This window comes from Pipistrellus hanaki, assembly GCF_964339955.1.
Source record: "Pipistrellus hanaki genome assembly, chromosome: 2".
Taxonomy (NCBI): Eukaryota; Metazoa; Chordata; class Mammalia; order Chiroptera; family Vespertilionidae; genus Pipistrellus; species Pipistrellus hanaki.
This window is the reverse complement of record NC_140504.1, coordinates 197,150,612-197,168,705: the sequence shown is the minus strand read 5'-3', so window position 1 is coordinate 197,168,705 and position 18,094 is coordinate 197,150,612. Positions and strand designations below refer to the sequence as shown.

At 58.6% G+C, this 18,094-nt stretch overlaps 2 protein-coding genes across 10 annotated transcripts in view; both read left to right on the top strand.

Moving 5' to 3' along the window:
* Window positions 1-18,094, top strand: part of PER3 (period circadian regulator 3) — a 147,031-nt gene that overhangs the window by 76,026 nt on the left and 52,911 nt on the right. The window lies entirely within an intron of this gene.
* Window positions 1-18,094, top strand: part of CAMTA1 (calmodulin binding transcription activator 1) — a 540,293-nt gene that overhangs the window by 517,003 nt on the left and 5,196 nt on the right. For 5 of the 9 annotated variants that reach the window (XM_084875716.1, XM_084875713.1, XM_084875719.1 and 2 more), the window contains 7 exons: window positions 1,230-1,417; window positions 2,160-2,406; window positions 3,577-3,648; window positions 5,311-5,331; window positions 6,841-7,034; window positions 8,312-8,386; window positions 10,884-10,914. In XM_084875716.1, coding sequence (XP_084731842.1) covers window positions 1,230-1,417; window positions 2,160-2,406; window positions 3,577-3,648; window positions 5,311-5,331; window positions 6,841-7,034; window positions 8,312-8,386; window positions 10,884-10,914 — 828 coding nt within the window. The remainder of the gene's footprint in view (window positions 1-1,229; window positions 1,418-2,159; window positions 2,407-3,576; window positions 3,649-5,310; window positions 5,332-6,840; window positions 7,035-8,311; window positions 8,387-10,883; window positions 10,915-18,094) is intronic. The other 4 variants (XM_084875717.1, XM_084875714.1, XM_084875715.1 and 1 more) reach the window with 3 other exon arrangements.

Genomic DNA, 18,094 nt, shown 5'->3' with positions numbered 1-18,094 from the left:
TAAAAGTGAACGCAAAAGCTAGTAAGCACAGATGTGGAACCAGCGCCGTCATCGCGGTGGGAGACTAACCCCGTCTCAGACTGAACCGTACGTCGGAAAGCTCGGCTCGCTGGAGTGTTTATAGGTGGCACGTGTCTGTGCAGATGCATGGAATTCGGACACAGAGCAAATGTCCACAGTTTCTTTTAGAGATTCAAGACACATCTGTGAACGTTGCTCGGACACCAGGACACGGAGAGAATTTAAATAAAAACCCAAAGCTGCACATGTAAAGGCTGTCTTTACCTTCTCTGCCCACAAGCCGGGAAGTTTAGAAATGAACGTCAAGATCTTTTTCAGGTCCAAACACTGAGCCTGTGGCTTGGTTTAAAGTCACCTAAATGCATTGCCTTTGTGCAGCGATCAGAAGCCAGCTCCGTGGCGTTTGAAGTTCACTGAGGGCTGAGCGGTGCTCACACTGCCACGTGGTTACGGACGGAGGGTTTGGGGGCCGATGGTGGCAGCTCAGGTTCCTTAGTCTCCAGAAATCCCCCTTTGCTTTGAATAAAATACACGAATTCCTCCCTGGTAGGAAAAAGAAAATCAAGGCAGGACCTTCTTCCTCAAATCAAGAGCCAATAACAAAGGGGAGGAAAAGCTGGGATATTTTCCCCCTATAGGAAGTAGGTCCTGCCTTGATTTTCTTTTTTCCCCAGGCAGCGGGGTGGGTGTTGATTAGGTAACCACTGGTGTCACCTCATTTATACAACGTGCTGGAGAACTGCCCAGTCAGTGCCACTAAGAGGGTGGCCCCAGCTGAGAGGAGCGAGCAGCACCAGCCAGGATGCCGTAAGACTTGACTAAGGTTTTAGCCAAAATAGAAGTTGGAGGGCCCGGCTGGTGTGGCTCAGTAGTTGAGTGCTGATCTATACCAGGAGGTCACGGTTCGATTCCCAGTAAGGGCACAGGCTGGGTTGCAGGCTTGATCCCCAGGAGGAGGCGTGCAGGAGGCAGCCGATCATTGATTCTCTCTCATCACTAATGTTTCTCTCTCCTTTCTCCCTTCCTCTCTGAAATCAATAAAAATATACTTTAAAAAATAGGACTGGGAGGTAATTGGGGGAATGGTGTAAAGCTTAACGGTGATGCTGGAGTAGATGGGGTGGAGGTCAAGCTGGTCCCTGCGTCCTCTCTCTCCAAGGCGGGCGGGCGGCAGGCTCCGAGTCCCTGACGCCCTGCCTCTCCTCCAGGTGAACATGATGACGCTGGCGGAGCACATCATCGAGGCCACGCCCGAGCGCATCAAGCAGGAGACCTTCGGGCCGGTGGAGCCCGCGGCCCTGGAGCGGGCGGAGGCGCCCACCGTCAGCAGCACCATGAGCTGGCTGGCCAGCTACCTGGCCGACGTGGAGCACCTGCCCAGCGCCGCCCACATCAGGTCCGACGCCGCGTCTGACGTTCCGGGTCTCCCGGGGCCTGGGAGGCGAGCGGGTTTGAGGATGCCGGGCGGTTAGAGCTCACTAAGCGAGGGAGGGAGCTGCCCGTCGGCAGATGCGTGCATACAAGGCTGGGGTGCGTCGACACCCAGAGAAACACTAGCACACACAACCTCACTCGTGTGGAACCTAACGAACAAAACCTGAACAGAACAGATCCCGAGACACAGAGCATGGGACAGGCCGCCACATCTCAGGAGAGGAGTGGGGAGAATTGGTTAGCCAAAGCGCTTAGTGCAGATACACAGACCCACGGACACGGACGATCGTGCGGGGCAGGCCTGGGCGTGCGGGGGGAAGGCACATGGGGAGGAGGAGGGACATCTGTGATCCTGTCAATGAAGATCCTGTTTCTTAAGTGAGGCCGCTTAGGGCTCAGGCCCGTCTGCTCCCACCATGTTTCTCCCACATCAGAGCCCCTGAGATGGCGTATCCCAGGTTCCCCCTGAGTCACACGGAAGGGTTCTCAGTGGGTTTAGGGTTCAGCCTCGTGCTGAACGCGTGGCAGGGCCCCGGGTGAACTTGCTGACGGAAGGACCGTCCAAGCCGGGGTGTTGGGCGCCGGAATGAAAGCACATTCCTGCAGCCCACGTGGCCCCGGTGGCTCGCGTCCGTCTGCCTCACATCCGGGCGCCTTGGGTCGTACCGATGGTCACGCCTCCCCCGCACCCCCTCTCGCTCCAGAAGCGCGTATGGCGAGCCTCTGACCCCCGCCTCCCACACCAGCCTGAGCCCCGGGGGCTCTCCAGCCAGCGACACGGCCTTCGAGAGGCCCGGCCTGCCCTCCGCGGCCGACTGGTCGGAGTTCCTGAGCGCGTCCGGCAGCGAGAAGGTGGAGACCGAGTTCGCGCAGCTCACCCTGTCCGACCACGAGCAGCGCGAGCTCTACGAGGCCGCCAGGCTGGTGCAGACGGCCTTCCGGAAGTACAAGGTACAGGGGCCGAGTCCTGACCCCTCCTCCTCAGGGCCCCGAGGGAGCCGGGGGCATGAGCATTCCCGCCAACACCCCAGCCGTTCCTTTTCCTTTTCCTTTTTTTTAATATATGGTTACTGATTTCAGAGCGGAAGTAAGAGGGAGAAGGAAGATAGAAACATCAATGATGAAAGAGAATCATTGATTGGCTGCCTCCTGCACATCCCCTCCTGGGGATCGAGCCTGCAACCCAGGCATGTGCCCTTGACCAGAATCAAACCTTGGACCCTTCGGTCCCCAGGCCGATGCTCTATCCACTGAGCCACACCAGCTAGGTCCACATGACCATTTCTTTCTTCCCTCTGAGTCTGTAGGTTCTTAATTGGAATTACTAATTCATGTCCCTGGGGATTATTAATAATCTTCAGAAGCTTTAGTGACATCAGTTTGACCAGCAGGGTGATGGTTGTCGTCATCGCGATATGTTGTGGGTCATGAAACAGACACTTGCCATTTAGTTGATATCGAGGAAGTTGACGCCTCAGCCGCAAGGAATTCATGGCCTAAGGCTGGGGCTCCTAACTGGAGGCCGGGGACCTGGCCTCGGGCAGCCCAGGAACCCCTAAAATGTTATGGTGAAGCATCTGTACGTGCAGGCCTGGGGTCTCAGAGGACACAGGTGGAGCCCTGGACAAATGGCACCTTATCTGATTGGTTACTTTGAATATGAAAATGTTTTTAAAATATGGTTTCATTGATGTTAGAGAGGGGGGAGAGGGAGAGAAACATCTATCGGCTGCCTCCTGCATGCTCCCTACTTGGATGGAGCCCACAAGCCAGGCATGTGCCCTATGGGGAATCGAACCCGTGACCTCTTGGTGCATGGGACAGTGCTCAACCAACTGAGTCACACCGGCCGGGCAAAAACGAATATATTTTAGGTCAGCTAACACCCAGAAAGGATAGCTCAGTTTAGAAGCAAGAATAGTTGGAGATTTATTCTGTACATTTATTTATTTTTTAAATGTATACTTCTCACTGCTCTGTATTTTGGTAAACCTGGGGGCCTTGGTTCTGAGAAAGTTAATGAAGTGAGTGATGCTTCTCTTTACGCCACAGGAAGGCTGACATTTCTCATACAGAATCATGTTTTATTTTTTCCTCCCCCCCATCCCCCCGCCCCCACAGGGCCGACCCTTGCGAGAACAGCAGGAAGTGGCTGCTGCCGTCATCCAGCGCTGCTACCGGAAGTACAAACAGGTAACCACCTGCCGGGCCCTGGGACTGAGCCGAGGACGCTCCTGGGGGCTGCCCGAGGGCAGCAGGCCGGCCCGGGGCGAGGGCTGCCTCTTGGTTAAAAGCAGGAGGACGTGTGCCAGACACAGGGAAAGAGGAAAACGGCACCAACGGCCACACAATCACTTTTGTCCCGGTTTCTGGCCTTTGGCGTACTGACCTGTGAGGGTCTGTGTTGCCATAATTTCACCCATAAGCCCCATGGTGATTTAAGGGCTTCACGGAGTTGACTGGCGGCTGGAGGTCAGTGCTGGCTGTCACCCTTGACCTTGAACTGTCTACGTGACGTCATCCTCAGCCGCTTCTCCTTTCAGCCGCTGCTTCTCCGTTCTGTGGTGAAGAATCACAAACATCTCTGAGAGCCGTGAAGTGTGTTTGTGGTGCTCAGTGAAGGGATGCGGGAAGGGCAGCTGCGTGCTCTTTCCCGCCCCGGGGCTGTGGCCGGGACAACCCGCAGGTCACGGCTCCCGCCAGAGGGGAGGGAACGGGGGCCGACTCGCCATCGTCTCATCCGCTCCTTACCGTCATTTAGAGGAAACAGCTTTATGTCCGTCTTCCAGACACAGAGGCCGAGGTTCAGGGAAATTGAGAAAATATTACATCTTTGTACCCATCCCGAGAGGTTGGGAAATAAAAAGCGTTGCCCGATGGCCCTCTGAGTGGCTCATCTGCTCAAGCTCAGTCCTGTCGGGAGGTTCTGGAACCTTCCATCGGGTTGTGCTTTCTGATCACGTGGGTTTAACATATTTGCTGGGGGACTGTTGGATGCCGAGGGGTATCATCGCCACGGAGAAATTTGCGATTACGTTCCCTTGATACGACCTGGGCTTTGGTGTCCGAGGCGGGCTGCTGTTTTACCGAGTTTCTCTCTGCTCTGTTCCTGCGTGGGGAAGGGGAGGGGCCTCTTCTGCTTTAGCCAGTTGAGTTCACGATCCCAGAAAATGAAGGTTTATTGTGTAAACGCTGACACCGCAGTTCCCACAGCCCGGCGGCAGGGGGCGCTGCTCCACTCGCCTGCTTCCCTTGGTGGGCAGGCTTCTCCTCAGCACAAGCCATAGACACCCAGAGAGTCAGCTTCAAGCCTGTGATGGCAACAGGGACTTGTTCCCAAGTCTGAGCTTGGAATTCTAGGTGTTTCTTTTCAATCCCCGTCCCAAAGAAGTGTTGTCTGCAGCCAGCAGGACGGAAGGCATTCCTTTTTTTTTTTTCTTTTTCTTTCTTTTTTTAAAATATATTTTATTTGTTTTTTCACAGAGAGGAAGGGAGAGGGATAGTTAGAAACATCGATGAGAGAGAAACATCCATCAACTGCCTCCTTCACTCCCCCCACTGGGGATGTGCCCACAACCAAGGCACATGTCCTTGACCGGAATCGAACCCAGGACCCCTCAGTCCGCAGGCCGACGCTCCACCCACTGAGCCAGACTGGTCAGGGCAGGAAGGCGTTCTTGACTGAAACACTGACCCAGAGGAGGCGAGTCTTTGGAAGGCGGAAGGCATGCACCCAGCCAGCTCGCCCTCCTGTCGGTAGCGATGGTGGTGGGAGTCTCATCGGTTCTGGCTTTGCAGCTTCCCTCCGCCGAGCGATCTAACGTTAATCTTGTATTCTCTGTTTCTCCCCCAAAGCTGACATGGATAGTCTTGAAGGTAATGCCACACCCAGTCCTCTCACAACCCATTCCACCAGAGTCACAAACTCCACTCCCATCACAGCGACACCGAGGGGCCATTCCGATGGCAGGGTCATGAATCAGCCATCCCACCCCACCCGCCCCGCCCCGCCCCGCCAGGCCCGCTGACCGCAGGGCGTCTGTCCTCCGGGGACCTCGTGCTTATTCAGTGTCAGTAGCTGGACGCCGTTTTGGCTGGTGTCCATCTGAAGATTCCATCCCAGCCAGCCGCCTGAGCCACAAAGTAAACTGCCCGGTTTCCCCGGGCAGGCGGCTCTGAGGGACCCGGCGTCCTGGTCTCAAAGACTCCTGGACGAAGGGGAGTATAAAGCAGGTCAGGTTAGACCAGAGGGTCCCTGCAGGAGGGCCCGGGTCCTGCATGCTCTGGAGGCTCCCCCCCCCCCCCATTCCACCGCAGACACGCAGACAGGCTAGGCACAGGGTGTCCTGAGCGTTCTCCCTCCGATGGTAAGTTGCCCGCTTGTGAGCCGAGTGCCTCCTGGGCCCCCTGAGTCGTGTTCTGTGTCCCGAGGGACACAGACGGAGATTCTGACAGACGGATTGCTCCGAGTCTGAGCGCCCGGAGACTGAGAGGGAAGAGGCTCAGATCCTCCCTCCCCGGGCGCGGCCGCCAGCCCCGAGCTGGCCCGGGGGGTCCGGTGACAGCGGCTTCCGGGCTTGGCCTGGCGCGGGCGCCTGCGCGCGCGTCTCCTGCAGGTCAGAGTGGCTCGAAGGTGTCAGCGTTTCATGATAAGCCTTGTGTTTGGGACCTTGGAACTCGGGAGTGTGCTGATGGGCTGACAGTGAGGGGACTGGGGAGCATCAACACGGTTCCAAGTGTGGAGAGCAAGGATTCGTCCTCAACACTGACGGTTTCCTGTCCGTGTGTGTTCCTCAGATTGCTCAGGGTCTAAGTAGATTGCTATTAAGAATTCTTTTTTTTTTTTTGCCCAACCAGTGTGGCTCAGTGGTTCAGTGTCAACCTGTGAACCAGGAGGTCACGGTTTGATTCCCGGTCAAGGGCCCATGCCCAGGTTGCAAGCTCAACCCCAGTGCGGGACGTGCAGGAGGCAGTGATCAATGATTCTCTCTCATCATCTATGTTTCTCTCTCTCCCCTCTCCCTTCCACTCTGAAATCAATTTTAGGAAAACTAATAAAATAAAAAAAAGCTTTTTTCAAGTAGGGCAATATATTTTGGAATTTGGGGGCAACAAAGCACCTTAAAAAAGCATTGCATCGTCTGGGGATGTCCCTTAGAATAATAGTTTCCGTTTGGCAAAGGTAGGTGGAGAGAAGCCTGGCTGGCCTGGTTTGTGGTCCAGCTGGAAACGGAGAGCACGGCAAGGGGAGAGGGGCTTCCCGCCGCCGCCCGCCGAGAGCCGAGCACGGCCCGTGTGCTCCGCAGTCACCTCTGCCCTGTCTCTGCAGTGCGGTCACCTGTGCCCCATCTCCGCAGTGCGGTCACGCTGTCCCTATCTCCGCAGTACGCGCTGTATAAGAAGATGACCCAGGCCGCCATCCTGATCCAGAGCAAGTTCCGCAGCTACTACGAGCAGAAGAAGTTCCAGCAGAGCCGGCGCGCGGCCGTGCTCATCCAGAAGTTCTACCGCAGCTACCGGAGGTGTGGCCAGCGGCGGCCGGCACGCCGGACCGCGGTCATCGTGCAGCAGAAGCTCAGGTGGGTGCAGGTCAGGTGGGCAGAGGCTCAGGTGGGCAGAGGCTCAGATGGGCAGAGGCTCAGGTGGGCAGAGGCTCAGGTGGACAGAGGCCAGGTGGGCAGAGGCCAGGTGGACAGAGGTTCAGATGAGCGCAGGTCAGGTGGGCAGAGGCTCAGGTGGGCAGAGGTCAGGTGGGCAGAGGCCAGGTGGACAGAGGTCAGGTGGACAGAGGCCAGATGGGCAGAGGTCAGGTGGACAGAGTTTCAGATGGGCGCAGGTCAGGTGGGCAGAGGCCAGGTGGGCAGAGGTCAGGTGGGCAGAGGCCAGGTGGGCAGAGGTCAGGTGGGCAGAGGCTCAGGTGGGCAGAGGCCAGGTGGGCAGAGGTCAGGTGGGCAGAGGCCAGGTGGGCAGAGGCCAGGTGGGCAGAGGTCAGGTGGGCAGAGGCTCAGGTGGGCAGAGGCCAGGTGGGCAGAGGCTCAGGTGGGCAGAGGCCAGGTGGGCAGAGGTCAGGTGGACAGAGGTCAGGTGGGCAGAGGCCAGGTGGGCAGAGGTCAGGTGGGCACAGGCCAGGTGGGCAGAGGCCAGATGGGCAGAGGTCAGGTGGACAGAGGTCAGGTGGGCACAGGTCAGGTGGGCAGAGGCTCAGGTGGGAATAGGCCAGGTGGACAGAGGCTCAGGTGTGTACAGGTCAGGTGGACAGAGGTCAGGTGGGCACAGGTCAGGTGGGCAGAGGCTCAGGTGGGAATAGGCCAGGTGGGCAGAGGCTCAGGTGGGTACAGGTCAGGTGGACAGAGGCCAGGTGGGCAGAGGCCAGGTGTGCAGAGGCCAGGTGGGCACAGGTCAGATGGGCGCAGGTCAGGTGGCAGAGGCCAGGTGGCCATTGTGAGCACTGTCTCCACAGGGGAGGCCGGGGGCAGTGGGGAGAAGCTCTGCGGAGCGTGTCTGAGGCCGGGGAGACAGGCAACAGCGAGTTCAGGAAACAGTCGCCCAAAGGTCCCTTTAGACCAGGAGCCTGCAACGCCTCTCTCAGCAGAGCGAGCGCCAGGCAGAGCTGGGAGGACAGTCTGACATCAACTGTCCGTGTCACGTTGGTTTCCGGCAAGCTGGGGGTGCTTCCCCCTCCCTCCCCCACCCTCACCCACTCCCCGCTCCCCGCTCCCCATGACCCCTCACGGGTCCCGGAAGCAGGTCCCGCTCCGCTGTTGGGTTTGCTACGCAAACTGTTTCCTTACAACCCGGCACCCCTGCCCACACCTCCCTTCTCGTGACGGTGACAGACACTCTGGCTTTTGTGCAGGAGCAGTTTGCTAACCAAAAAGCAGGACCAGGCTGCTCGGAAGATAATGCGGTTTCTACGGCGCTGCCGCCACAGGTAGGTCCCTTCATCCTCATCTCATCTGTGCATTGGACTCATCGCAGCCAACAGAGCAGCCTGATCTCTGAGCCACCCGTTCACTCCCTCCGAGAGCCATCTCCCCCACCTCCCGCAGAGAGTCAGGGTGAGCCTCCTGGACTGAGCTGCCGCTGCGGAACGCTGGTCACAGTGCCCGACGGAGCTCCAGACCAGTTTGGATTTAGTTTCTGTTTTAATCCGGCGTGAGGACAGCTTAGCTGGACGAGCTGTTAATCCGCCGTTTCCCTCGGCCTGTGGTTCCCACGCCGTGCTGCTGTCTGCTCTTCACCCTGGAGCCTCACTGGGCTATTGTGTGTCCCAAACACAGACAGGCTTTCTCTTCTCCCCGGAAAGACACAGTGGATTGTCCGGGAGTGGCCGGCGCCCTCTGCTGGACGCATGGCAGACGGCAGGCTCTGGCATCCCCCAGGAAAGCCAGGCTGAGGAGGGATGGGGAGGTGCTAGGGAGGGGCGCAGCCCTGAGGTTAGAGGCCCGGACAGTGGACCCCACAGCAGAGAGTGGACCCCGCAGACCCCGGCCCTCCCCGTGGAGCCAGGCGGTGGGCTTTCTCCGTGGCTCCTCCAGCTGGACCATGCTCAGTGAGGATCAGGCTCTGTCCTTGGATCCGGGGGCTGGTGCAGTTATTTTCCTTTGCTCAGGCCTCCCCAGGCCGCTGGCTGCAGCAGTGGCGTCCAGGCCGCTGTCCCTATGGTCCTGGCATTTCCGTGCACCGGGAGCCGTGCTGTTTGCTCGTGGCCCGGCCCGGCCAGTCGCCCCGAAAGCCCATGTTCAAGTCCAGTCCGATTCCTCAGAGATTCCCTCCCACTTTTCGTTCTTCTTACTCCTAAGCCATCCGCTTGCGAACTGTGGAACCATTTTGATTTGAGCCTTCACAGGGGCTCACTGGCTACCTGTCATTTTACTTAAATGAATGAAAAACTCATTTCTGTGGCGACAGGAGGGACCAGGGCCGGAGCCACACATGAGCAATAATAAAATCCTTAAAAAGTGCCTCCTTTTGGATAAGGCGGGTGCCCAGAGGCCAGGGTGCTCTGCCAGGAGCCACCCGCTCTCTCCCCACCAGGATTAGCTACCGGGGAGACGCCAGGAGACGCCCCGTGGATGCGGACACGGCGGGTCTGGCTAGGAGAGGCAGGTCCCGGGTGGCGGGTGAGCTGTGCTCTGTAACGAGGTCAGTCCCACAAGCCTCACCCACACCAGCCTCTGTGTCCCCGTCCTGCCTCTGCCCGGCGCGGAGTCCTCGCACCCGAAGAGAGGGGTTTATTTCCTTCCCCAGGAGGGTGTCCAAGCCCCCGGCCCTTTCCGCACGCTCAGGAGGTCAGCACCCTCCTTCCGGCTCCTCCTCTTCCTGTGAAGCCCAAGCCCCCGGGCCCCCTCCCCTGCGCGGGGCGGCCCGGTGCCTGCTTCCCAGGCAGTTGTCAAGGAAATGGCCTTTCCCGTCCTTCCTTGAGGCCACTGCCAGAAACCCAGGTGTCGCAGGTTAGTCTTTCCTGTTCCTGTTGGTCTTGGCCTCGGCTTTGGCCACGAGGGCCGGCGATGCAGTCCCTGTGACTGAGCTCTCCCTCTGTGGCCAGGCCCGGCCTGTTCTCACCGGGCGGGGTGAGAGGCCGCCCGGCGCCGGCCGAGCAGAGGCCTCTCCCGTAACCGGGCGGAGAGGCCACGGAGGCTTGCCCGTCCAGGCTCCTTTTTAACGCCAGCAGTCTGGGCGGCCACGGGGAGGCGTGAGAGGAAGAGAGGGTCAGGTTATGAACTCCGAGTGTGTCCGTTATGTGGGGCAAAAGGCCCGGATGGCCCTCTCGGTCCCATGCCCGCCCTGGTTCGGTTTTTGGAAATGGGCAGGGAGGCTGCAGTAACCCTTCAGACTCTGGACGCAAGCTGAGATAGGCACTCACGCCACTCCTTGGTCTATGCCGGAGCTGAGGGGACCCCGAGAGTCTCCCCTGGGAGCTGGAGCTCCTGTCTCCATCAGGGTCACTGAGCCGCATGCTCAGAGGAAGGCTGTGGCTTGTCACATGACCCCAACATTTCTAGACTTAGAAATAAACTGGTGCCCTGGCTGGTGTGCTCAGTGGTTAGAGCGCCTGCCTGTCGACTGGAGGGTCACGGCTTCAACTCCCAGTCAAGGGCACGTATACCTCCTCAGCCCCGGTAGGGACTCCTGCGGGAGGTGTTTTTCCCTCTCCTCCCTCCAACTCTCTATCCCTAGAAATCAGTGGGAAAAAAGATATCCTCAGGTGAGGATTACACAAACACAATAACAATGGGACATACATAAGAACAAATGGGTGGATTCTCTACCTGCTCATCTCACACTCCAGACCACCTGCCTCCCTCCCCCTCGGCCCCCCCCCCCCCCCAGGAGCCACTTTTAAACTGTCTGCTTGTGTTGAAGTAAAGCTGTGTGTGAGCCTGTCGGCCCCCTGCTAATAGCTGTCTGGTGTTGTTTTACTGAAGCCCCCTGGCGGACCGTAGGCTGTACAAAAGGGTGAGTGCCGCTGCCTGCCGGCCCAGCACCTTCCTCCGTGTTCGGTCTTTGCTTTCTGCTTGCTTGCATGGGGCTGCGCCGAGTATGCCCGTCAGTTTCACGTCCTCGGAATGAAGGGAGGCGCGCGTGAAACTAACCCCGATACTAACACTACTTCCTGGAGGAGGCGGTCGGAGAGGGCCGGCGGGCCGATGCCCGATGCATGAGCAAGCGAGGGGGCTGGAGGCCGCACAGGGCATGCGGAGGACGGGGAGTCGCCCCCCGTGCACACACGGGGGACCCTTCGGGCCGGAACAGGGAGCGCGTGGTGCTTGGGCGCGAGGCCGTTTGCCTCTCGAGCGCCTCTCGTCCCCGTCCGAGTTTCTAAAGCAAGAAGGCTCCGTAGGTGGCACCGGCGTTTTGATGTTTAATGAATATCTTGTTTAGAACGTCCGTTGCCCCGTCCCCCTGTCCCTCCCGTTTTATTTTCTGATCTCCCCTCCCTGACGCTGCGAGGTAAGTCAGTGCCCAGAGCCCACCTTTCAGAATCGGCCCCGACGTTCCCTGTGACATGTGGGCATGGGAGCAGGGCTGACCTCTGGTGTTTACAGCCAAAGCCAGCAAGGGGCGCTGTGTGAGGCCCCCTCTGGGGGGCGCTGTGTGAGGCCCCCTCTGGGGGGCGCTGTGTGAGACCCCCCTCTGTGGGCGCTGTGTGAGGCCCCCCTCTGGGGGGCGCTGTGTGAGGCCCCCTCTGGGGGGCGCTGTGTGAGGCCCCCTCTGTGGGCGCTGTGTGAGGCCCCCTCTGGGGGGCGCTGTGTGAGGCCCCCTCTGTGGGCGCTGTGTGAGGCCCCCTCTGGGGGGCGCTGTGTGAGGCCCCCTCTGTGGGCGCTGTGTGAGGCCCCCCTCTGCGGGCGCTGTGTGAGACCCCCTCTGCGGGCGCTGTGTGAGACCCCCTCTGCGGGCGCTGTGTGAGACCCCCTCTGGGGGCGCTGTGTGAGGCCCCCTCTGGGGGGCGCTGTGTGAGGCCCCCTCTGGGGGCGCTGTGTGAGCCCCCCTCCGCGTGTCCTGCGCTGTAGCTAAGAGGCGATGCGCCCATCACCTGCATTTTAAGGAAATGGTGGCACGTAGGCCTCGCTCCTGTGTCAGCGGGCAGCGGGGTGAGGGTCCCTGCCGGGCGGGCCTTGGACGGGATTTCGTGCCAGAAATCTGGTTTGAAGCCGGGAATCCAGTCCCCAAACACAGGCAACCTCGCAGATGAGCTCGTCCCATGTGTCTCACACGTACGTCGTGCTAAGGAAGGCGCCCTGAAGTGCAACGTGGGACTCTCTCTCGCCCCCACCTCGCGCCGAGGGTCTGCTCCCACTCTCACGGTGCGCCCACTCTTTCAAAGGTCAGACCGTCTCCATGGCAACCACTGGCTTCTGCCACGGCGGCTGGAACACAGCAGAGGAGAGTTCACCGGCAGAGTGGGTGGCCCTTCTGACGAGATGGCCCTCACAGCCACGCTCGGCCGAGCTGGCCCACGGCCCATTTGCCAGCCACACCCACGGGAGACCTGAGTTTTTATCACTTCCTCCTGAAACAAGGCCTCGTTTCCATAGAGACGAAAGCCGCCTGCTCTCCGTCCTGAGCTCCCACAAGTCTCAGGAAGTCGGGATTCATAGCCTCCTGCGCCCAGAGCCTGCAGGGGGGTCTGGGGAGAGGAGCTGAGAAGCTTCCGGTTCCTTCTAGAATGTTCTTCACCTAGCCCTGTGATTGCAGGGAGAGCTTGCCTCTGGCTTTGTCTGAGGCCAGTGCGATGGCGCCCTCTCTGTCCCATCGCAGACTCCACGGGGACACGCCCCCTCGCGGTCCCAGGTCGAACTTGCTCTTGGAGGCAGAACGTTCTCGGGAGAACCTGTGTCCCTGGAGTTTGCATGAAGGAAGATGATATTGCACTTTATCACCGTTTCCCCATGAAAGAACTAGTTGGAACTTAATTAAACGTCCTGGGATGATGTGTCTGTGGAACCTTGCTGGCCGCAGCCCCCGGCTGGCACAGCGAAGGCTCCTGGGTCAGTGGACGATGGCGGCCATCAGGACTGACACAGGCCGATGGCACAGCGCAGCCACCAGGAATGCGCCCCACTTTCCGGCTCCCCCTGGGCAAAGCAAAGGCAGAGCACCGGACACTCCCCACCCCACCCCCACCCCCACCCAATCCCCCACCCCCCAGCCCGGCTGCCCCCGCAGGCTCAGCCTCAAAGAGGCTGAAAAAGCCTTCACAGCACCTTCCGGCTTGGCTCACATCCTGGGTGCGTCTGGCCGTGGACGCCCTGGCTGTCCGTTAGGAGAAGGCTCGTAGGACACGGAGGTGGAGCCGACAGCTCCCCGCCCTCCCTGGTGAGCGCTGGCGTCCCACTGCTCTCGGCCGGCGCCTGGAGGATGGCTGAGGTCCAGAACCCCCCACCCCCGTGCACCTGATGGGAGCACTGCCGCCCGGGGGGCTGTGCCGGGCAGGGAACAGGAGGTTCCTCCATCTGATAGCGGAAACCCGGATCCCCACGCGGGAGGGAAACAGCCAGGAATGGGCCCCGCAGCGATGGATCCTCACGGCCTGGGTGGGAGGAAGGCCCACGCCTCCTTCCAGGTAGGGCGGCTTCCGCCTGGCCTTCATATGCTGCTCGTGGGGGTATTAGTTCGAGATCAGAGCGGCCGCCGCTGGAAAGCGACAGGTGGACAGACGCCCCCTCTTGGAGCAATACCCTGCATGGGCTTTGTGACCTGTCACATGACTGCGGGTCTTCACAGGCCACGGGGCTCGGGGCCCACACAGCCTCTCCCGGGAACATGCTGGCTGAGTTACCACGTTCAGAGAAGGGGGTGAAGCTGTCCCACTGGAATAAAAGAACCCCAGTTGGAAAAAGCAAAGGTCACACTCTTGGGCACACATTTTTATTTATCTTTTTATCTTTCTTTTTGAGAGAGACACAGAAATATCAACGATGAGAGAGAATCATGGATCGGCAGCCTCCTGCTGGGGTTCGAATCCACAACCAGGGCATGTGCCTTGACCGGGAATCAAACCGTGACCTCCCGGTTCCTATGTCAATGGCTCAGCCTCTGAGCCACACCAGCAGGGCTTGGACACACATGTTAAGCCCCGCGTTTTTCTCTGTTTGACGACTGGGTTTCCAAACACCTGACTTGCCAGATGCTGCCATCACCTAGGTAACTAGCCGACGCTGAGGCCCTGTGAGGTGTCCCTGGCGGGTCCTCACGTGTTCTGCTTCTACTCCGCGCTGTTATGCGTGCTGCTCTGCGAGGCAGCCCCCCAGCAACACCCGGAGGGGACTGTCCAGCCGAGAGGGAGCGGCCCAGCCGGCAGCAGAGCTCCCGCTTCTCTGGCCCCGTCTGCTGAGGCGGCTCCGGGTGGCCCTGGGTGTGGGACCGGTCACCGAGGGGTCATTCCTGCCTCCACGTCGGCTCTCCTGCCTCTCCCAGGAAAGGGGCCTCGGAGCAGTGGGGGGTGAAAGCAGACGCCCGCCCCGGGTCCTCCTTATTGGGCCTCTGTCTCGCGCTCTGCAATCCCAACGAGCTTCCTGGAAAGCGGCAAGGCCTCTCTTTCCCAAAGTTCCCCGCGAGCTGTCGCAGCCTCGGAGCGACAGGTACCTGACCCGAAAGCCACGCCGGCTGCCCTGCGTGTTGTTGGCGTCCAGAGTGGCAAGGCTCCGCTGCCCAAACCCACGGACTCACCAACCACTGCCCTGGCTGAGCGCCCGGTGTGGGTGCTGTCCCGGCATGGGTGCCGCCCGGTGTGGGTGCCATGAGGCGGTGGTGCCTGCACTCCCCTGGAGCCGCGCCTGCCGTCCCCGAGTCACAGGATCGTGGGGTGTCCCTTGGAAAGGAGCCTCTGGACTTGGCCGGCTATCGGTGCTGTTGCTCATACATCACTCCGGCGCATTCTTTTTTTCTCCTTTTTATTTTTATTGAGACCGCAGCAGCACCCCAAGGGGGGGTGTGGCCTGGAATGCCTGGGGACGTCCTGGGTTGTCCTTCATAGTTGAATGGTCACAGGTCTGATCCCGCTGGCACGATCCCCTCCGCTCCAGCCGCTGGGTGGGTACGGTCTTCCAGGTCACTGGGAGGAGGTTCAGAATGTGGCCCTGGCCGCTCTCGGCAGGCACAGCCGGGCCTCCCTTGTGGTTTCTGTCCTGTATTCGCTGCCTTGCCCGTTTGAGAAGACAGCTTTGCTGGCGTCTGTGTTGTGACGTTCAGAAGTAAGTGCAGCTACAACAGGATGTGCCTTAGGCGGCCTGGACCCTGACGTGCAGGTCTTTCTTGGCACCGAAAGAGCACAGTCCCTCGAGAACCACAACCCAGTGGCCTGAGCCAGGGTGGGGAACATCGGGCCCGAGGGCCATAGGAGGCCTGAGGACAAATTGGGTCTGGCCCTGCCAAGGCATTAGGGGCGAGTGAATGAAATGTTTAACCAAACACAGCAGGCTAATTTTAAGCTGATAATTTTGTGTGGCCTGAGAATGATGTTATAAATATCCAAATGCCCTTGGCAGAAAACAGGCCCCGCCCCCTGCCCCCGCCGAAGCCGGGTTTGTGCAGCCCAGCCCAGTGGCAGTTCAGTGAACACCTGTGTTCTAGGTTCTAGAGGTCTGGTGGCCGTAGGCACTGGATTTCCAAGGATAACTCCAGTTTCCACAATTCTGGTTTATGTTTACCAAGTCTGCCCGCTGGAAAGTATGCTGACAGTATAGGTAATATTAATGAAACCAGCTCAATCAGTGGATTTTGGTTTCAGTTTATAGCATTGAATTCTTTTCCTCCACTGCCTTTTCCCGTTGTTTTATAGGGCGTATCAATACAGCGTCTGTAAGATAGGGCAGTATTCACAGGTAGATAGAAAGCAAACCTTCTTCCAGAGATGGACAACCACAGAGAATTATGATGGAAAAGGAGCACGAACTCATTCTAGCAAGTTCGGAAATACGAGTGAGCAGGTAGACACTCCCGAGATGGTGGCCGGGACTTCCGCTGAGTGTCCTTAGTGGTAGACGCAGTTTTAGTTGGCCTGACCTGTGCGTTTTAGGGATTGTTTGTAACTTGGATAAGAGAAGCCAGCGACAGGTTCCTGTCTCTGTTGGAAACACTCTGATCTGAAAACTCTATTCCCTAGACTTTGGTAACAGAAATGATAGTATCGGGTGTTGTTCTAAACCACTTCAGTAAGAGAACTCACTGTCTTCTGTTTCTGTGGAGACAGTATGACATCCACACGTACTTTATTGGATTGATAACTGATTGAAGACAAAACAGTCAAACAGCTGAAACCGGTATGGCTCAGTGGATAGAGTGTCAGCCTACGGACTAAAAGGCCCCAGTTTGATTCTGGTCAAGGGCATGTACCTTGGTTATGGGCACATCCCCAGTAATGGGGGGGGAGGGAAGAGGAGAAGAGGGGTGCAGGAGGCAGCTGGTCGATGTTTCTCATCAATTTTTCTAGCTCTCTATCCTTCTCCCTTCCTCTCTGTAAAAAATCAGTAAAATACATATTTTTTTTAAAAACAGTCAGACACCCGTCTTACCCCGACCCTGCCCTCCGGTCCCATTGACTCCATGCGGTTCCAGCCGGGCGGCTGTGAGAGCCTCAGGGAGGCCTCAGCGGGGCCTGCACGGTGCAGTGTGGAGATGGAGGCTGACAGTCTGCCCATCGCCTGGCTGCTTAGACCCACTCTTCCCACATTTCAAATCTGTGTTGAAAATCGATGCGTACATTTTGTGGGGAGGTGTTTTTTCTCTCCGAAACATGGTAATAAGCTCACAGCTGGGTCATACGAAGGATGACATCCTAGAAATGGAAAATGCAATTGTCATCGGTTTTCAACAACACACTTCCCTCAGGCCGTGGACATTTTCCAGACGCGTTTTCTATCTGGTGCTTTGGGAAAACAACAAAGTAAGAACCTGAAGGACACTTCTTTGTTATCCTGCGGTACTGGAGGCAAAAGGCCTCGGACCCCGCACTGCTAACTGGAGTGCCTGCTTCCGGGGCAGCTCATGGCCACCCACCCCTCGCCCTCCATTCACAGCCTGGGGAGAGGTGTGTCCTGACGGCTGGAGAAGGCAGCAGGCCTTAAGCAGCCTGTGAAGCCGTCAGAACATAAGCGTTCTCTTCCCCTTTCCTCAGTCCTTTGTCAATGACTTCCTGCTTTAAAACATACCTGAGTCATTGTTTTTAATTGATTGCAGAGAAGAAGGGAGAGGGGGAGAGAGATAGAGACAGAAACATCTATGATGGGAGAGACTCATTGATCAGCTGCCTCCTGCACGCCCCCTACTGGGGACTGAGCCTGCAACCCAGGCTTGTGCCCTGACTGGGAATCGAACCACAGCCAGGATACCTGCGTCATTTCGACGTCACTTACAATGCCAGCCTGCTGAGCCCCTCAGCGCGAAACTAAGACTGAGCTCTCCACGTTAGCTCCGGAGGCGAGTGCATCTGAAACCGCGTCGGACAACCTCCGTGTCTCATTCCCCGTGTGGACCGCGGAGCCGTCGCTGCCCGGAGCGTGTGTGAGGCAGCCCTCCTTTCAGAGCAGAGTGCTTACATGGCAGCCTAAAAGCCTTACGAAAACGTAGTTGGCTTTTTAATTATTTCAGAGAGAAACCGCAAAAACACAGATCTGACCGTTTTAACTAAAGATAACACTCTAGACCCGTCGTGACCAGCTGATGACAGATTCTTCCCTATGAAACTGAAACCCATCTGGCTATACTTCCCTCCTCTCCTCTCCTCTCCCCTCCCCTCTCCTCTCCTCTCCCCTCCCCTCCCCTCCCCTCCCCTCTTCTCTCAGTGAGGAGCTTGATGTTTGTAAAGCACCTCTGTTTCCCTCTAGAAAGCACGGGAACGGCTGTCTTGGGTCTGTGCTGTCAGGTTTGGAGTTAAGAATTCTCCATCCTCCAGAGCTCTGCCCCGAGCTGGAGCCTTGTGCCTGTCTGTGGCCGGGCCCCGTGCCTGTCTGTGGCCGGGCCCCGTGCCTGTCTGTGGACGGGCCCCCTGCCTGTCTGTGGCCGGGCCCCGTGCCTGTCTGTGGACGGGCCCCCTGCCTGTCTGTGGCCGGGCCCCGTGCCTGTCTGTGGCCGGGCCCCCGGCCTGTCTGTGGACGAGCCCCCTGCCTGTCTGTGGACGGGCCCCGTGCCTGTCTGT